Here is a 17612-nt window from a genome sequence, read left to right as displayed (position 1 = left end):
ACATCAGGACCACACTAACTGAACGGAGGCTTGATTCTCTATTGTTTAGAACTTGGCTCAGACTCACATTCTCTTTGAACTGATGAACGAGATAAAGGAGGACGGCACCAAACTCAAGATCTCTCTTTCGTCAGCTCCACAGCTGGTGAGTAACAAGTATAACAGCTACAGAGACATAATAGCCTGTTGTCAAAATATTTCTTTTCTGTTTCTCTAAGCTACCAAATGGGACTGTAGTCTGAGGGCTTTAAAACATAATTCAAAAGTATTATAAAAATAATCAGATAAAGTTTTCAGAAATTGTAACTTTAAGGTATGCTATGGTTCAGAAATATTGTGAATCAAAAAATAGATATTGAGGCAATTTTTATTTGCAGATACTAGAGAAAACAAGTCAGAACTTTTATTGAACAAAACGCCTAGGAGTCTGGTAGCTAACAGTAACATTTATTTAAATTTAGGATTTGTTGTTGTCGCTGTTATTTAAACTTAGAGTTAAATATTTAATATCTGAAGGTTTAATTTCTTTCTTTTTGTTTGTTTACTTGAGTCAGGGTATCACTGTGTATTCCTGGCTGTTATTTTTTTTTATATTTAAAAAAAATTAATTTATTTTTTTCCTGTGCACTGGTTCTTTGCCTGCGTGTGTGTTGGGCATCAGATGCCCTTGAACTGGAACTATACACAGTTGTGAGCTGCTATATGGGTTCTGGGAATTGAACCCAGGTCCTAAGGAAGAGCAGCCAGAACTCTTTTGTTTTTCTTTTTATTTATTTATTTATTAAAGGTTTCTGCCTCCTCCCCGCCACCACCTCCCATTTCCCTCTCCCTCCCCCATCAAGTCCCCCTCCCTCGTCAGCCCGAAGAGCAATCAGGGTTCCCTGCCCTGTGGGAAGTCCAAAGACCACCCACCTCCATCCAGGTCTTGTAAGGTGAGCATCCAAACTGCCTAGGCTCCCACAAAGTCCTGGCTGTTATTGAACTCACCCTGTAGGCCTTGAACTCACAGAGATCTGCCTGCCTCTGCCTCCCGAGTGCTGAGATTAAAGGTGTGTGCCACCACCGCCTGGCCAGGTTTAAAGTATTTTTATTAATAGTTTAGTTATTTGGTGTGTATGTATGTGTGCCATGACACAGGTGCGGGTCAGAGGGTAACTTGTGGGATTCGCTCCTTTCCAGTGTGGCTCCTGAGGATTGAGTTCAGGCCATTGGGCCTGATGGCGGTGCCTTCACCTGCCACGCAGCCTTGTCACGGGCTCTTCTTGGAAAGGGAGTTGAAGGCTAGTCTGATGCGGGAATTTTCAGCTAATGTGAAAGGAACAGAATAACAAGAAGAGCAATCACTGGCATACAGAAGCTGGCCTAAAATACCCAAAGTCAAACCATGTTATTCACACAGTCAGGCAACCTCGTGCTAGGTCTCCGAGACTGGGACAAAAAAGAACAAAGTAAGTCCATTTTGTAATTTATCTATCAAGTTTACTCTGCCATCTAGAAAACCCAATACCCAGCTGGGTAGTATTGGTGCACACCTTTAATCCTAGCACTTGGGAGGCAGAGGCAGGCGAATCTCTGTGAGTTCAAGGCCAGCCAGGTCTAAAAGAGCTAGTTCCAGGACAGGCTCAATAGCGACAGCAAAACCCTGTCTCGAAAAAACAAAAAAAAAAAAAAACGAAAAAAAAAAAAGAAAGAAAAAGAAAAGAAAACCCAATACGTAATACCCACATTGGGTAACATGAGAGTAAATGGCAGCCATTGTAGCAGGCCTACCTCAGTCCTCTCTAGCTCTCTGTGGATTGGACTGAGATAGTCAGTGGTAGAATTCCTGTCTGCTGTTGGCATCTGTGCCAGAGTTAACCAAAGTCCAAAGTTGTATAGATATACACCTATACCACCCCTACTGACACACTCGTCATAGTGAGAACTTCTACTCAGGACAATAAGTAGTTGGCTTACTTTATTTAATTGTATGTATATTTTGGATGGCTTTGTGCCAGAAAGGGCTGACACTAGTAGCCAGAAGTAGTTATGGAGAGCTAGTGTAGTATTTGTGTTTGTAGTACCAGGCAATTAGGCTGAAGCAAGTTCCAGCAGTTCAAGGCAGCCTAGGCAGCATGCTGAGACCCTGTGTTTATCTTAAAAATAAATAACAAAAGGCACAGGGTGTGATTGCTCCTATATGGGATTCTAGGTACTTCGGAGGCTAAGATACAGGTGTGCTTGGGAGCTGAGCAAGACTTCAGAACTGATTTTTTTTTTTTTTAAGACAGGGCTGGGTATATAGCTCAAAGGTGAGTGAGTGCTTGCTTAGCATATGTTCAGTCTCTAACACCACACAAATAAAATAGAAAAGTAATTGCTTTTATGTATGTGCACGTGATGCAAGTAGTTACAGGAAGACAGTGTGTGGTTCACAGCTAGCTTGTGAGAGCAGTTTAGGAAGTGTGGTCCAGTGTTCTGGATCACACCTCCCAGGAGGCCGAGAGGGATTAACAAGAGAGCAAAGTTTGGTGGGGGAAAAAGACCTAAAATGGGTTAGTCCTTAACACAGTTGCTATTTACTGAGCTTTGTATCTCCTTTAAAAGAAGAAATAACATACCATTCTGTCATGTAATTCCCCATCCCTTCCTTTATTAGTAAAAGGGGGAAAGTATTAGAATTTTAAAAAATGAAATAAAAGGAGGAGGACATGACTTCTCCTAAAGTATGGAGAAGAATTTTGTAAGGGAGAATGCAGACAGAGTCCAGGCTGATCATGACCAACAGACTAAACCAGACCTTGAGGTGGGGAGGGAGAGCAGGAGAGGAGCTGCTGACTAAGGTGGCTTAACCAAGCGGTGAAGAGCTACAGGAAGTGGAAACCCAGCCCCTGGGAGGGAGAGGTTTAGGGTAAGGGGTGGAGTGAGAAGTGCCAGGAGGAGGCACAGGTGCTGAGTCGTGCTGGGAAAGCTGGCCAGCATCCTGTCTGATATGTTGTTGATAGGCACCTCAGTTAGCCATTTATCCCTAACAAATGAGACCCAACAGTAAAGTGAAGTTCTAGTAAATATAATTTGTGCTTATTTGTGAATTTGTACAAATACCAAGCAGATTTATAATTTTGCTTGTAGAAAAATTTGCAGGTTGAAACAACTGAGGATTGATGATTCCACCAGGCTTCTGATTAAGTAAAAGGCAGAAGATATTGAAAATACTGGTTTTTTTTAAGCAAGGCATTGTTATCAACCTGGGGATCACAACTTGTGTTCCATATCAGGCCCAACTAGTTGTCCTTCTCAATACACCAACTAAAAAAGAGCCAAGTTTTTGAAAATGGAAAGGAGGAAAAAAAGAGTTATTCAGTATGACCACATTTGGGAAGAAGGACCAAAGAGATCCAGCAAACCCTTAACTCCATCTTTGGGGTTCTGAAGTGAGGAAAGTGTAAATAGAAGACCTAGGATACGCAATGGCTTCAGTCCCATCCTGTTAAGTGGTCTGGCAAGGAATTAGAACTGTGTAAAATCAATTTTCCCATCTGGCTGGCACAGGTCCTGTTTCCCAGCATGAGATTACGGGGAAATTCCTAGTTCTTTGGGGTCCATTGTTCCAACTGCAATATGGTCAGATTGAGTGACTCAGTCTCTTACAGCATTTAATCCTATTTTCTCTTTTTAAATATTTTATATATGAAGGACTAAAAGTTAATACACTTGAGACAATTTAGTTACTATCAGTTAAATAAAGTATAGCTTTAAGATTCTTGATAATATTTTGTTTTAAAATTATGTGTTTCTGACAAAGCATTGATCATGTTTTCAAAGGACCCGTTAGTGGTGGAACTTTCAAGCCCTGGACCATTGACTTCAGCCTTGTTCCTGTTTCTTCACAGCATGAAGGAGGCGGAAAAAGGACCCCTTTCTCCTAAAGTTCTTTTCAATCAACTTTGCCAGAAGTGAGTGTGTCTGTATTCTTAATATGAACAATGAGGTCATAAAGTTCTGATGCATTCCCACTTAACAAGGGTTTTATTCCCGCTCTGTTGTTTTGGTTGCTGCCCAGACTGACAAGACAAAGAAGCAACATCTGTTAGCTACATCTGTGTGCTTTATGCACATGTTCCCCATCCTCTAGAAGTGAGTGTTTATCCCCATTTTCTGTGTTTTAGGAAACAGAGACTCAGAACTTAGGTAGCACCCCTAGTATGGGGGTGACAAAATGGAGAATCAAATGAAGTCTGTTCTGACTCAAGTCTATGATAAAATGTTATGTACGTCTGTATCTCCTAGGAAGTTACAGCCTTTTTTGTGGTTTGGCTAGGAGAGTTGCTTGTGCTACCTGGACATACTGTTTCTGAGGTGGAACTAAGTGGTCAGGCTGGGGAACTAAGTGGGTCAAGCAATTCTTCATAGCTTGGGGCTATAGCTGAAAGTTTTCTGTGTCCCGACGGTCTCACTGGACTGATTCTCTCCTGCCTACTGCTCCCTGCAGCTAGCTATAAAATAATCATTTAGAGGCTTAATATTAATTATAATTGCTTGGCTAACTCTACATATAAATCAGGCCATTTCCAATAATCTGTGTATTCTATGTGACTTTGTGGTGTTACCTGTTCTCTAGTACATCTTGTTCCAGCAGCTTGCCAGCTTCTTCCTGCTTTACCTACATCTCTGCTTGGATTTCCTGCCTAGCCATATTCTGCTTTGCCATAGACCAAAGCAGTTTTATTTATCAACCAATAAAAGCAACACATATTCACAGCACACAGAATACGCTATCATGGGGTTATCGCTCAACTGTAAAATCTAGAAAGGAACATAACAAATATAAGTTTCTTCTGTTGGTGCCTCCCATGTGCCAGGCAAAGTCCACCACCAAGCTACATTCTCAGACCCTTAGCTTCTTTATTTTAAAGATGGGCTTGGAGGCAAATAGATCTTATATGATTTCTCCAGGTACTAGCATTTGCATAAAAGTAAAATCTTCATATGCCTCGAAGTGAAAAGTTGCCATAAAGAGCTTACCTAAGTTGATGTTTGTAAGAAAAATAAAGCAGAGAAGCAGACGGCTGCTTTATTGAGACAGCGATGGGCCTGACCCCAATCTTTCCACGGGATGAAAGTTTAGCTCTTTTAGAGAGGCTGAGGAACATACTGTTAATCCCATCAATCAAGAATAAGACCACTACCACAATTTTTGAGCCAAATTTGAAGCAAGTTTTAATTAAATACTGGCCAGGATGATAGACTCTGGCTCCCAGAAAATGGCTACGAGTCACATTTTGCAGAGGCTTATAAAGGCAAACCCGTAAGATACCATATTTCCCATAATCAGGAGCAAGCATAAATCCTAACATACTTCTTCCCTGCCACCTCCAACCACGCAGAGGCAAGCATACATTCTGACGTACTTCCTGCCTGTACACTTTCTGCCTACATACGATCAAGCACATCCAGTGCAGTTTGGTCAAACAAACTTGTTTAGGGGAGTGAAAACATGTGTCTTGTTATCTTCCATAAACAGTAGCCTCCAGCATTTCAGGAAGTATATGTCCTTAAGGGGCTTACAGGTTAGAAGTATTTTTGTTTTATAGACCTCTTAGGCACAGTAATTAAAACTTAAAACATCTGTGCATACATGCATGTATGTATCTACCAGGAATTTACAGCATTTTTGAGGTTTTGTTATGGGAACCCACCAGAAATGAACACTCAGTTACAGTTTATAGCCAGTTAAGTCTTTATTCTTGCTGGCTGGGACTACACTCATGTATTCAGGACCTCAGTATGGCACCACACGTTTAGACCAAGGGGATTTTAAAGGCACAAACCATGTTCTGGCTTGCTTGGCAGTTGCAGGGAGGACTTTTTCAGAGAAGCAGCAGTTTAACAGAAGCTAAGTGGTTAGCTAGAGGGGGTTCTGCACAAGAAGCTAAGCTAAATTAGCCAGGGCATCTTGAGCATGGGTTCCTAGAATAGAGTTGGGTTCTCCATCAAGGAGATGAGATTCTAGTTAAAGCTGACATGGCCTCAGCAAGAACACAGGATGGAGGAGCCTTTGTGGTGTCTTGCCCTGTCACAGTTTGGCAAGCTGAGTTGCTTACTACCTGGACATACTGTTTCTGGAGGTGGATCTGAACTGAACGGTCAGTCTGGGGCTAAGCAATTTTTTTTTTGGCTTGGAACCCGATACAGCCTGATGTAGTTCCTCATGACCCAACATATCCCAATTCTGGAAGGGTAAAAAGAAAAAGGGGAAGAGTCATAGCTTTGGGGCAGCTGCTTCCTACTAGAAGAGGACTGTGATCTCAGTGGTAGAAGGGTACATTAAGGTTGCTTCCAGGTTGGATAAGGGCTAGTCAGTTACCTCTGGGCAGTAAAAGCTAGTGTAGTAGTCTTTGTTGGAGGGACTTGGTGAGACAGCTTGGGAGCCAAGTGGGTACAATTTGTTTCTGGTCCTATACAGTCTACCTCTCTGATGGCGAGAGCTGGGAAACTTCAGCCTGGCTAACTTGAGCTTGTGAGACCTAGAGATGTGGAATGAAATTGTAGGGGAGTGTTTTTGAGTATGGAAAGGTGAAGCCGGGAAACATTTATGGCCTATTCATTCTCTCTACTTCCCCAAGGACTGGGGCCAGTAAGACAGGTGGAATTTCCAGGGGATTTGGAGACAGGTTGGGTAGTCAAGAGAGAAAGAAAGACTGCAGAGGACAGAGGTTGGGATTAGCATTTGTCTTTTGGTCAGACTCACAGGACTTGGTTTTTCTTTTTAGGAATAATCCGTCAGAGGATGAGCAGTAATGAACTGCGGGGGAAGGAAAGAAGGGTGACTCAGGGAGTACAGACAGTTAGGCTCCAGTTATGGGGAAAAGAGCGTCTGTGTGGACAAGATGGCTCTGGGGATGAGGTCTTGTCGTAGAATCAGGGTGTGACAGGGCGGACTTTGTCGGCTTTGTTACTGAGAAGAGAGAAATCATTTGTCCTCTTCATGTCCACTGTAGTGGAGAATGGCTGCTTGGGTGGGAAGGAGAGCTGCTTCAAGGAGTTTCTGTATTAAAAGGGAGTTAATAATTGGGATGAAGGTTGGGTGCATTCAGAGAGGCTTGGGGACATGTGTGTGCGCACGTACGTGCACATGTGTGTGTGTGGTTTGGCAGGGTGAGTTGCTTATGCTACCAGTGCATATTGTCTCTGCAGGTGGAACTAAACAGGCTAGGACTAAACATTGTTTGTTTATTTCTGACATGGTCTTTCTATGTAGCCCTGACTGTCCTGGAACTCCTTCTGTAGACCAGACTGACCTCTAACTCACAGAGAATCCACTGGCCTCTGTGTCCCTAGTACTGGGATTAAAGGTGTGGGCCATAAATCCTGGCTTGCTAAACAATTCTTTATAGCTCAGGGCTATTGCCAAAGACAACCTGACACAATTCCTCATGACCTGAGGCTATTACCCAACGCTGCTAAAATAGTCACTCATTTCTTTTTCTGAAATGATGGGATGATTATATGTCAGGTTAGTGTATGTAACATTAAAACTGGTCCTCTTCTCCTGGACCTAATAAACTAGTTCGGTCCAGTTACTGAAGTGTGAAGGAAGCAAATTCCTTAAGTAGAGACTTGCATTTTATAGTATTTACAGACTTCACGATTTTGTTTAAACTTAAACGAGCCCCAAATGTAGAGGGTTTGCTATGCTTCAGTAATTCGGCACATACCGTTTCTTTGCTCCGTGAAGGCCAGAAAAGACTGTGAGAAGCTTAGAAATCTGACTGCTGTGTAAAGTTAGAGTTTTAGGGCATCACAGGCTTTACAAATTTGTTATAATTCTGTCCAAAATAGCTTCATTTGTTTTCATGTTTCCTTCTTTTATTAAGAAGTCAAAAATATGTTGAAATAGTTGAGTACTCCTAGACAAAAACTCAGGTTCTTGTCTGCCCTTTTCTTCAGGATTCACTACAGGGTTATACCTTTCACCTGAGATGCTTAGGGGCAGAAATGTTTTACACTTGGGTTTGTTCAGATTTTGGAACATTTTCATATATTATGAGCCCTCTTGAAGAAAGGGTTCAAGTACAAACACAAAGTTGACTTACGTTTTATATACCTTGCAAGCATAGCCTGCCAATAGGTTTATTAATTTTTTAAAATGATTTTTATTATGTATATGAGTGTTTGCCTGCATATATGCATGTGTGCCCCATGTGTGCCTGATGCCCGTGGAGGCCAGGAGAGAGAGAGAGAGAGCATTGGATCCCTCAGACCTCCAGTTGAGATGCTTGTGGGTCTTGGGATATGGGGGCTGAGAAACAAACTCGGAGTTTACAAGCAGCAAGTGGTCTTAATGCTGAGCATCTATTGGACATTCTCGGAATATTTAGGGCAACATTTTAGGCAGTTCTATAAAATGCATTTGAAGTGAAGCTAATTCATACCCTTGCTATCTTTTCTCTAGACTTCTTCCTATGCTTGAATTTCTCAGTTCATAGGCTTACTTGGTATAGTTTTTTTCCTTATTAATGTTCCCTCATTTTGTTCCCACTTCTTTCTTACCTCCTTGCTTCATCTGTTACTCCTATACTTTCTTCCTCTTACATCTCCACTCCCTGCTTATTAATTTTAAATCTTAAGTTCCTCTCACATAACCCTCTGGCTGGCCTTGGAGGTAGCTTCCTAGTGCAACATTTACTTTATGACCATGACTTGGGTGTGTGGTGTAAAGGCTCAGCTTTAGGTACTCAGGCTATCTTAGTCCTTTTGTGGCCTTGGAAACATTGTCCAGGGACTTTCTTTAAAGTTTAAGGAACTGTCCCTCATTCTTAGGCACCTTTCCAATGAATGTTCCTCTTATTTAATAGGCTGAATGTCTTCATATGTTTGGTATCTGCTAACCTTTTTAAAAGTAAGTTTAAAGGTACTTGATATTGGTACCTCAGATAGGATCCTTCAAAAATTTTATAAATTAATGTATTACATTTTCCAGTTCTCAGTAGAAGAATGAAAAGAAACCCCTAGGTTTGTTTTTTTCAGTGATTATTTAGAAGGCAACAAACAGTTTATACATTATGGAGATGGAGATAGGCAGCTTCTTTGTTCAGAAATGATCTCCACCCTATGTGTCTGTCCGTTCCCAGGGCTAAGGGAGACTCTGGAAGGATGCCTGGTTCTGTCCTAGTTGATTTCACTAACGTTGCTCGATATGGACAGCACAGGTCTGTTATGTAATCTCTCCCTCTTGTGATGCCAGCTGTAGAGGCTCAAGCAACTCTGGGATCTGTTTCTAGCCTGAGTTTCTCTGACCTACTCCCACAAACCTTTTCTAACATAACGATGCTATTTGCAGCTACTGAGCAAAAGACTAGCTGAACCGGTGTTTCCTCTTCTGTGGTAACTTCACTGCCAGCTCCCTTAGCTTTGTGGCAGGCACATCAGTGCACTGTAGGGTGGATGCTAATTATGAGACTCTGAGGAATACTATTTAAAGTACTAGATTCTGGGTCATAAAAGCCGGATTGGTATTTAGTGACATTTAACTTGTTCCTCTTCAGTCTTCTCAAGTAGAAAAATGTAGTTCATTTTTACAAAGTCTTTAACAGTGTTGTTTATATTAAATGATATTACACACACATCATAGTGAATTATTATAAATTTGTTTTTATATAAATTTCATACCATTTCAGGTGTTACATTAAAGTCTTTTATGCATTTTGTGTTGTTTTTTAGAGGGTGAAGGATGACATCTGGTTTTATTCTTTGCCATGTAGATACAAAGTTTTCTCAGCACTGTTTATTGTTGAAGTGGCTGTCTTCTCTCCAGCATAGGCCTTTGACACCCTTGTTGAAGTGTGTGTTTGTATCTGTGTTGTCTGTTCTTTTCTGTTGCTGCACATGACTGTTTTTGTGCCACTGCCTGCCATATGGCTTTGTTACTATGGCTCTGTAGAACTGATTGAAATCAGGTATTGTGATCCCAGAACTGATCTTTTGCAGACTTTAAGTTACCAAAATGAGCCAGGTGGTGGTGGCGCACGCCCTTAATCCCAGCACTCGGGAGGCAGAGGCAGGTGGATCTCTGAGTTCGAGGCCAGCCTGGTCTACAAGAGCTAGTTCCAGGACAGGCTCCAAAGCTACAGAGAAACCCTGTCTCAAAAAACCAAAAAAAAAAGTTACCAAAATGAACTAAATATTTGCTATTGGTATCTCTGTGCATAGCACTTAACTACCTCATTTAGTCACACAGGAGATCTAATTATTAACTCCTTAGAAGGAATATATTCACATAGTTATCAGTGTAAAATGTATAAGATACATTCTGTAACTGTGTGACTGTATTTCTCCTAATATAAAAAGCAAATAATATTTATATTTAGATACAGAATGTATCTTAATCTTTTTATTCTTTGAGATAAAATGATAAATCACAGAGGCTTGGGTTGCTGTTTTTCTTGCTGACTGTATGACATTACATATTATTTTAATATTTCTTCTGATCCCTTTAGTTGTACCTTTTTGTTGGGACTAACAGGTCCTCAATAATGACATGGAGACTTATGATTAATTATAAAAGCTCAGCTGATTACTGAGACTTGTTATTAACTAGCTCTTAAAATAACCCCCTTTTTAAAAATCAATCTACTTTTTGTCTTGTGGCTTTATTACTCTTACTCTGTACCACCCAGGCTGCGTCCTCTCCACCTGTCTGGTGATGCCCTCCTTTTTCTTCCCAGCTTCCTATGTGCCTGAAAATCCTGCCTAGCTATTGGCCATTCAGCTTTTTATTAAACGAATCAGAATGACACATCCTTACAGTGTACAAAAAAGATTATCCCACAACAGGTCGCTCACTTACAACTTGAGAACGCAGCACATCTCAGTGAGATTGTTGTTAGCTGTGTAAAGTACGTGTGTGACATGCCTGGTAAAGGTAAGTGCCTACCCAGTGGACTAGTTTGCACTGGAACACGAACAGCATCTTGTCTGTTTAATTGAAAAGCAGTAAACTGACCATTAATTTATTTCAAGGTGGTCTTAAATAAGCTTGACATGTCCAGTGATCTGTAAAATGACTGTTCCTTTTTTTTGCTTCTCTGTTTTAAAATCCTAGGGCTCCTCGGTTTAAAGGGTTCCAGCAACAGGATAGTCAGGAGCTGTTGCACCATTTGTTGGATGCAGTGAGGACAGAGGAGACAAAGGTCAGATTTCTTAATATGTGTCACATGTTTTCTTTAATGCAAGGATATTAATCTGGACAAATGTTTGTAATTTTAAAGAATAGTGACCAGTCATTTTTACCTATATTTTTGCCTTTCTTCAGTAACATTGTTTCTCTTGTAGCCCTCTTTTTGCTTTTTCTTAATGTCCCTCAGCTCTTAAATCAACTCAAAATAGCTCAGAGACAAAACTCATTATGGTACATATCTACTGTCTCAGCTACTCAAGAGGCTGAGGCAGGAGGATTACTCAGACCTGGGAGTTTATAGTGAGAGACCTCTTAGGAAAAGAGCCAGGCATGCTTTTAATCCCAGCACAAGGGTAGCGAAGGTCTCCTAGTCTGAGGCCAGCCTGGTCTACATAGTGAGACTCTGTCTCGGGAAGGAACAGGGGGAGGAAGACATAAAAAGAAGGGTAGAAAGGTTGTTTTAATTATTGAGGCAAGGCATATAAATACAGAAAAAAAACAACAGTCTAGAAAGCAGCCCCCGTCCCCTCATCCTCCTTTTCTCTAGTTTCTTCAACTCTTGGTCTCTTCACTTCTGTAGAAGACTGAGCGGTGTTTGCTTCTCATGCCGAAGTCAGCACAGTGCTCATCATAGTTTGCATGCTTCAGTTTCACATATGCAAACCATAAACTGACCGCTGTGAGTTTGGAGTTCTCAGAGTAAACCTCATTGCCCTGTACTGGGTTAGGCTCCACTCATGGGCTGGGGAGTAGAACCTCAGCTGCGTGAGTCCGGAAAGGTCTCCGAAAAGAACAGCTGCTAATGGAGGCTCCTCAGGCAGTGCTATTCCAGTCCTGTACTTTGGCGCATTGCTTGTCTATCGGCTTTAATATGGCATCAGTGAAACTGAACTTCCTGGGGGCCTCTTATGTAGATAGAATATAGATAGTATATCAAGAGGGTACAGAATATTAAAGATGTCAGATACACAACACAGCTTCTACATTGCTGCACCTGTGATGTATTTGAAAGTACACATGTTAGAACGTAATCACTAAAGTCCCGTGTTGATGGTATTTGGAAATGGGATCTTCGGGGGTAATTGGAGTTAAATAAGGTGTGAGAATGAGGAGGAACCCAAGCCAGCACACTTGCTCTTGTCGCACCCTAAGGTGCCTCCCATGTCAAACACAAGAGACCTCGTAGGATGCTGTTGTTCTCTTTTCTCCCTTGACTTTGAAAAGATGGGTCTTCTCTATAGCGTAGGCTGGTCTTAAACTTGAGGCTAATTTCATGTATTTTGTTACAGAAACAGAAAATGGACTAACACTCTTTTCTCCCTTTCTTACTATACCAGTCATTGCTAAGTGTTTAGAGCAGTTGGAACCCTCCTTTAGCTTCAGAATTATTGTCTGGATATATAGTATGGGCCACTCAGTTATAGATAATAAGGTAAAAACTTCTCCTCAAAGTGAGTACACTTTTCAGTCTATGTAGTAATATGAAATATAGTGGTCAAGTATAAACAAAGCGTTTCCGTGCTTGCAGCAGGTGTTACTGGGCAAGGTAGGATCCCTTCCTCCCTCCTTCACTCACCCACGGCCTACAGAAACTGAACAAGCGCTCTTAAAAGCCCAGTTTCTTTGAACTGTGTTAATGGCCAGATTTTAGTGGGGCGAGGTAGGGTTCTAATATTTTATTAAAAGTTATTTCAGCACAACAAAGAACGAGTTGATGTTTGTGTTCTACAGAGCAGTGTGTGCTGTAATTGTGCCCTTTGCTGACTGCCTCACTGACTGCGCTCAGCCTTCAGACCTTCAGAATCCCTTCTTCTTCAGTTCCCTTATGTGTGTTTTCACTTTTGAACCTGCTTACCATCTGTTAAGATTTTTGTCATGATTTGGCGTGGATAGTCTAGTAATTCTAGCACTCTGGAGCCAAGAGGATGGAGGGTAGTAAGTTCTGGCAAGCCTAGGCTATGTAGTAAGACCCTGTTTCAAAAACCAACAATACAAAAGAAAGATTGTATCCTCTCTAACACCTTTCCTAAGTCGGAGAAAGGTACTGTTGTTTTGTTTCCCTCTTTATACCTGGATGGAGTTCTCTCAGTCCTGTTGAACAGGTTTATTACAGCTCCCAGTGAGAATCTGAGTGGGAAAGCCACGTCACCCATTATGTAGGTTATTCCTGGTTTCCTGGGGATCTGCAGCTGTTTTGAATGTTATCATTTGAATAAGTCAGTGGTTAACTACCACATCATATTATACCTATTTTATAAAAAGATAAATTAAGAAATTTATAGTTAAAATTTGGAGACATTAACATTCCCATGAGCTAAAATTTGATCATACTTTCTTACAGCTAGATAGCTTTTATTCTGCAGAAGTATGTTTATTATCTGATGATAGTCATACATCATTGCAAATTAAATTTTTCCATGCATTGTTTTTCTCCATCATACAGTATCATAAAAACTCAGGAAGTATATGCTGCTCTTATTCTGCCATTTGAGGGCCATCGCTAGTTTGACAAGATTGACATGTCATGTCTGTGGATGTACTTAGCCTCACAAGCGGATCAGCCGTGCTGGTTGGTTGCGGTGAGGCTGCAGACAGGAGCGGCATTGTTTTGCCTGGGAAGGAGCAGATGCTAAGTGTGCTGTGGTGCACACGTGCCGCTGCCTGGGCTTTCTTGATGGAAGAAAGGCTGCAGCGTTATGTCTTCCACCAGATCGTGGAGAAATGACTTACAACTACTGACCTCTCATACTGTCTCTGTAAAGGGTTTGCTTGTGACTCTAAGGTTGAGGAATATACTATTACTAAAGTGAATACAGTGCTAAAGGGAACATGTGGTCAAATCATACATATTTGTGTACGTACAGAATTTATAATTATATTTACTATAAGTAGTTCCTTTATGGGCAGCCTTTTCACCTTCAGATCATGTTTTCTTTGCTTTTGTTCCCTTCTAATTTGAGCTTTCGCTAAGATTTATGATGGAGGAAGGCCATTCTTTTTTTTTTTTTTTTAAATATTTATTTACTTATTATGTATACAATATTCAGCTTGTGTGTATGCCTGCAGGCCAGAAGAGGGCACCAGACCTCATCACAGATGGTTGTGAGCCACCATGTGGTTGCTGGGAATCGAACTCAGGACCTTTGGAAGAGCAGGCAGTGCTCTCAACCGCTGAGCCATCTCTCCAGCCCCCCATTCTTTATTTTTAATAAAGAAACTGCCTTGGCCCATTTTATTGGTTAGAACATAGGTGGGTGGAGTAAACAGAACAGAATGCTGGGAGGAAGAGGAAGTGAGCTCAGAGACGCATTCTGTAGTAATAGGAGTGGCGGGGCTGCATCCCCAGCACCCCGGCCGCCTGGCTAGCTTATGCCCCGAAATAACAACACACAAATTGTATTCACTTAAACATTGCTTGGCCCATTAGCTCTAGCCCTTACAGGCTAATTTTCATATCCCGATCAACCCATCTCTAATAATCTGTGTAGCATCAGTCTTACCGGGAAAGATTCTAGCCTACGTCCATCCTGGGTCTGAGCTTCATGTGTCTGCCTCAGAGAGCAGAGCTATCGCGTCTGCCCTGGAGAGGGGAACATGGCATCTCTGAGCTCACTTCCTCTTCCTCCCAGCATTCTGTTGCCCAAGTTTATTAAGTTTCTCTCGAACGCTTTTAACCTCTTGATCCATAGAAGCAGATGAAAAAGAAACCTTATCTCTTGTCTTCTTTTGATAATCAGTACTACCAGACGTTTTACAAACTTTCTTATAAGGTGGATACTTTAAAAGTCCCAGGCGGCTAGGTTGAGTAAGCTCTTCCAAAATAAGCCTTTCAGATCTTGAAGGATTGCAGACATAGTCAGAATTTTCACTCGGACTAACACTGGACAACTCTTCTCCTAAATTCTGTAAACTTTTTATTTTTATTTATTTTATTTTTTTTTAATTTGTTTTTTTTTCTTTTTTTATTGAGAAAAGGAGAAAAAAAAACAAGTTTCCACCTCCTCCCAGCCTCCCATTTCCCTCCCCCTCCTCCCCCCCTACGCCCCCTCCTCCCACCCTTCTCCCCCTCCCCCCACTCCTTTCCCCCTCCCTCTCCAGTCCAAAGAGCAGTCAGGGTTTTCTGCCCTGTGGTAAGACCTAGGACCTCCCACCTCCGTCCATATCTAGGAAGGTGAACATCCAAACTGGCTGGGCTCCCACAAAGCCATTTATTTTAAAGATACCTCGTTTTAATCCAGTGTTGAGTAAGAGTATGTTAAAGGCAGAAGTCTCAGCTGCACTCTGTCACATGTGTGTGTAAGCAGCTCCATCCCTGGCCTTCCCTTTTCCACTAACGTGAACATTTAGGTGAATGTGTGTGTGTGTGTGTGTGTGTGTGTGTATGCACACGTGCATCTTATGAGTTTATTATAGATGTGTAGGTGGGAGCGTAAGAGGGGAGAGCCGTGCTGACAGAATGAGGCCTGGAATCAGCAGTGCTAGCCAGGTGGCCTTTTCATGCCCCCAGTACTGTAGCTTGAACGTAGGGCCTTGTGTTTGTCAGGCAAGCACTATACCAAGTGAGTTACTTCCTCAGCTCTCTCGAGTCAGGTTTTAGACCTTTACTATACTGCATAAAATTGGAATCTTTTAAAAATGAATTCTATGCCTTTAAAACAGGTTTGGTGATAATCTGTGAAATATCTAGGCTTTTATTCTTTCTTTTCCTTCCCTCCTTTCCTCCTTCTGGCACGGTAATGATTTTCTGCCTCTCCTATAATTAATTTTAAAAATTGTATTTTCCTAGAAAATTACCTACTATATTTTTTTCAAATGTAATTATATTAGAAAGTATTCTCTTGGGGTTATTTAAATTTTATTTAACTTTCTTAGTGACTTATTTAAGTATGATATTAAACTTCCCTTTATTGTATTAAGATTAGCTAGTACTTTTACTTATCCTATACTGAAGGAATTAGCTTTGGTTTCATGTATTATTTCTCTCCAGTTTCTGTTTTCATTTCCTTTGAAGCTTTTCCTTCTACTTTTATTTGGTTTTAGCATCCCTTCTCTAACTTCATGGTTAGTTTGACTACTTAGTCCATTTGCTTTTATTGTTTTCACTTTATTTAAATATTTAAGGTATGAAATTTCTTCTGAACATTGAGAAATATCTTAGATCCTGATATGCAGTATTTTTATTTTCTGTTAAAGTGTACCACATAGTGTCTCTATGGCATTTTTTTTTAAAATAGAGAAATCTGTGTCATTTTCACAGTGTAAAAGCCATTTTAGGGTTTGGAGAGATGGCTCAGCATTTAAGAGCACTGGCTATTCTGGTAGAGCCAAAGATGGGTTCCCAGCTCTCATACTGGGGTGTTCACAAAGACCTGTAACTCCAGCCTCAAGAGATCCAGTGCTCTCCTCCAGATTTTTGGGTTCCTGCAAATCACACATACCTTATACATAGTTGCAAATAAATGAATAATAAATCTTCTTTAAAGTCTGTTTCAGGCAATAGAGTTGGGTTTCAGTGCGTGTGTGTGTGTGTGTGTGTGTGTGTGTGCATGTTCTCATATGTGAGTGCATGTACATTTTGCATGGAGCCCTAAAGTTGGCTTTGGTATTTTCTTTAAAATAGTTCCTCACCCTGTATTTTGAAGCACTGTCCCTTACTGAACCCAGAAATCGTCCTCTCAGCTAGTCTAGCTAGGCAGCTTGCTAGAGGAGTCCCTGCCTACATCTTTCCTACTCTGGGATCCCAGGCAGGCCCCCACACCCACCTTGGCTTTGTGGGAGGCAGGGTTTCTGGAGGTTCATATTTCTGGCCCTTGTGCTTACATGGCAAGTGCTTTAGCACCGAGCTGTCTCCCAACCCTTCTGCCTCTCAGACAGTAGTTAGAGAGTAAAACCTGTGAGCAATATGTAGAAAACTGTCTGTGGAAAGATGACAAGCTTCCCTTTACCCTATGTAACATCACAAATTACATTTGATAAAATTCACCTTAATTAGAGGCCCAACTAACTGAAGGCCAATAATTTGTTGACTTAAATGAATATTTATTATTGTAATATATTCTTTCATTCTGTTTCGAAATGTCTTTTTTGGAAGATTTAGACTTGCCTAACATAGAAGATGGAGAAATAAGGGCTATGAGTGTGTGACTCGGTGGTAGAACTCTTACGTAGCATGTGTGGGCCCCAGCTTCAGAGCTCAGCATCACGTATGAACACATGCACACACAGGTGTGGAAATAGAAACCTCGTAACTTGCTGTAAGCAGCTGAAGACATGGTCATTGTTGACGACTACGTGTAATGATGACCATAATTGTGATTTGGGAAATTCTTGGTAGATGTTAGTTGACAGTCTGGACTTTAGGGTCCGTGTGTGTGCACTTTCTCTGGAGAGACTGCAGCGACTAGTCTCATATAGCTTCTTATATATTAAGGTTTCTTCATAGACAAGAAATTCC

At 41.2% G+C, this 17612-nt stretch overlaps 1 protein-coding gene across 2 annotated transcripts in view; it reads left to right on the top strand.

Moving 5' to 3' along the window:
* The window catches only part of Usp45 (ubiquitin specific peptidase 45), a 63768-nt gene that overhangs the window by 24492 nt on the left and 21664 nt on the right, over window positions 1-17612 (top strand). Inside the window, exons 7-9 of one of the 2 annotated variants that reach the window (XM_041667522.1) lie at window positions 50-145; window positions 3805-3935; window positions 11084-11171. In XM_041667522.1, the coding sequence (XP_041523456.1) occupies window positions 50-145; window positions 3805-3935; window positions 11084-11171 (315 nt within the window). The remainder of the gene's footprint in view (window positions 1-49; window positions 146-3804; window positions 3936-11083; window positions 11172-17612) is intronic. The other variant, XM_041667523.1, reaches the window with a different exon arrangement.

This window comes from Microtus oregoni, unplaced genomic scaffold, assembly GCF_018167655.1.
Source record: "Microtus oregoni isolate MIOR12 unplaced genomic scaffold, Mior012 000017F_ref0000208, whole genome shotgun sequence".
Classification (NCBI taxonomy): domain Eukaryota; kingdom Metazoa; phylum Chordata; class Mammalia; order Rodentia; family Cricetidae; genus Microtus; species Microtus oregoni.
The sequence above is the reverse complement of the archived record's forward strand: the minus strand, read 5'-3'. Positions and strand labels throughout refer to the sequence as shown.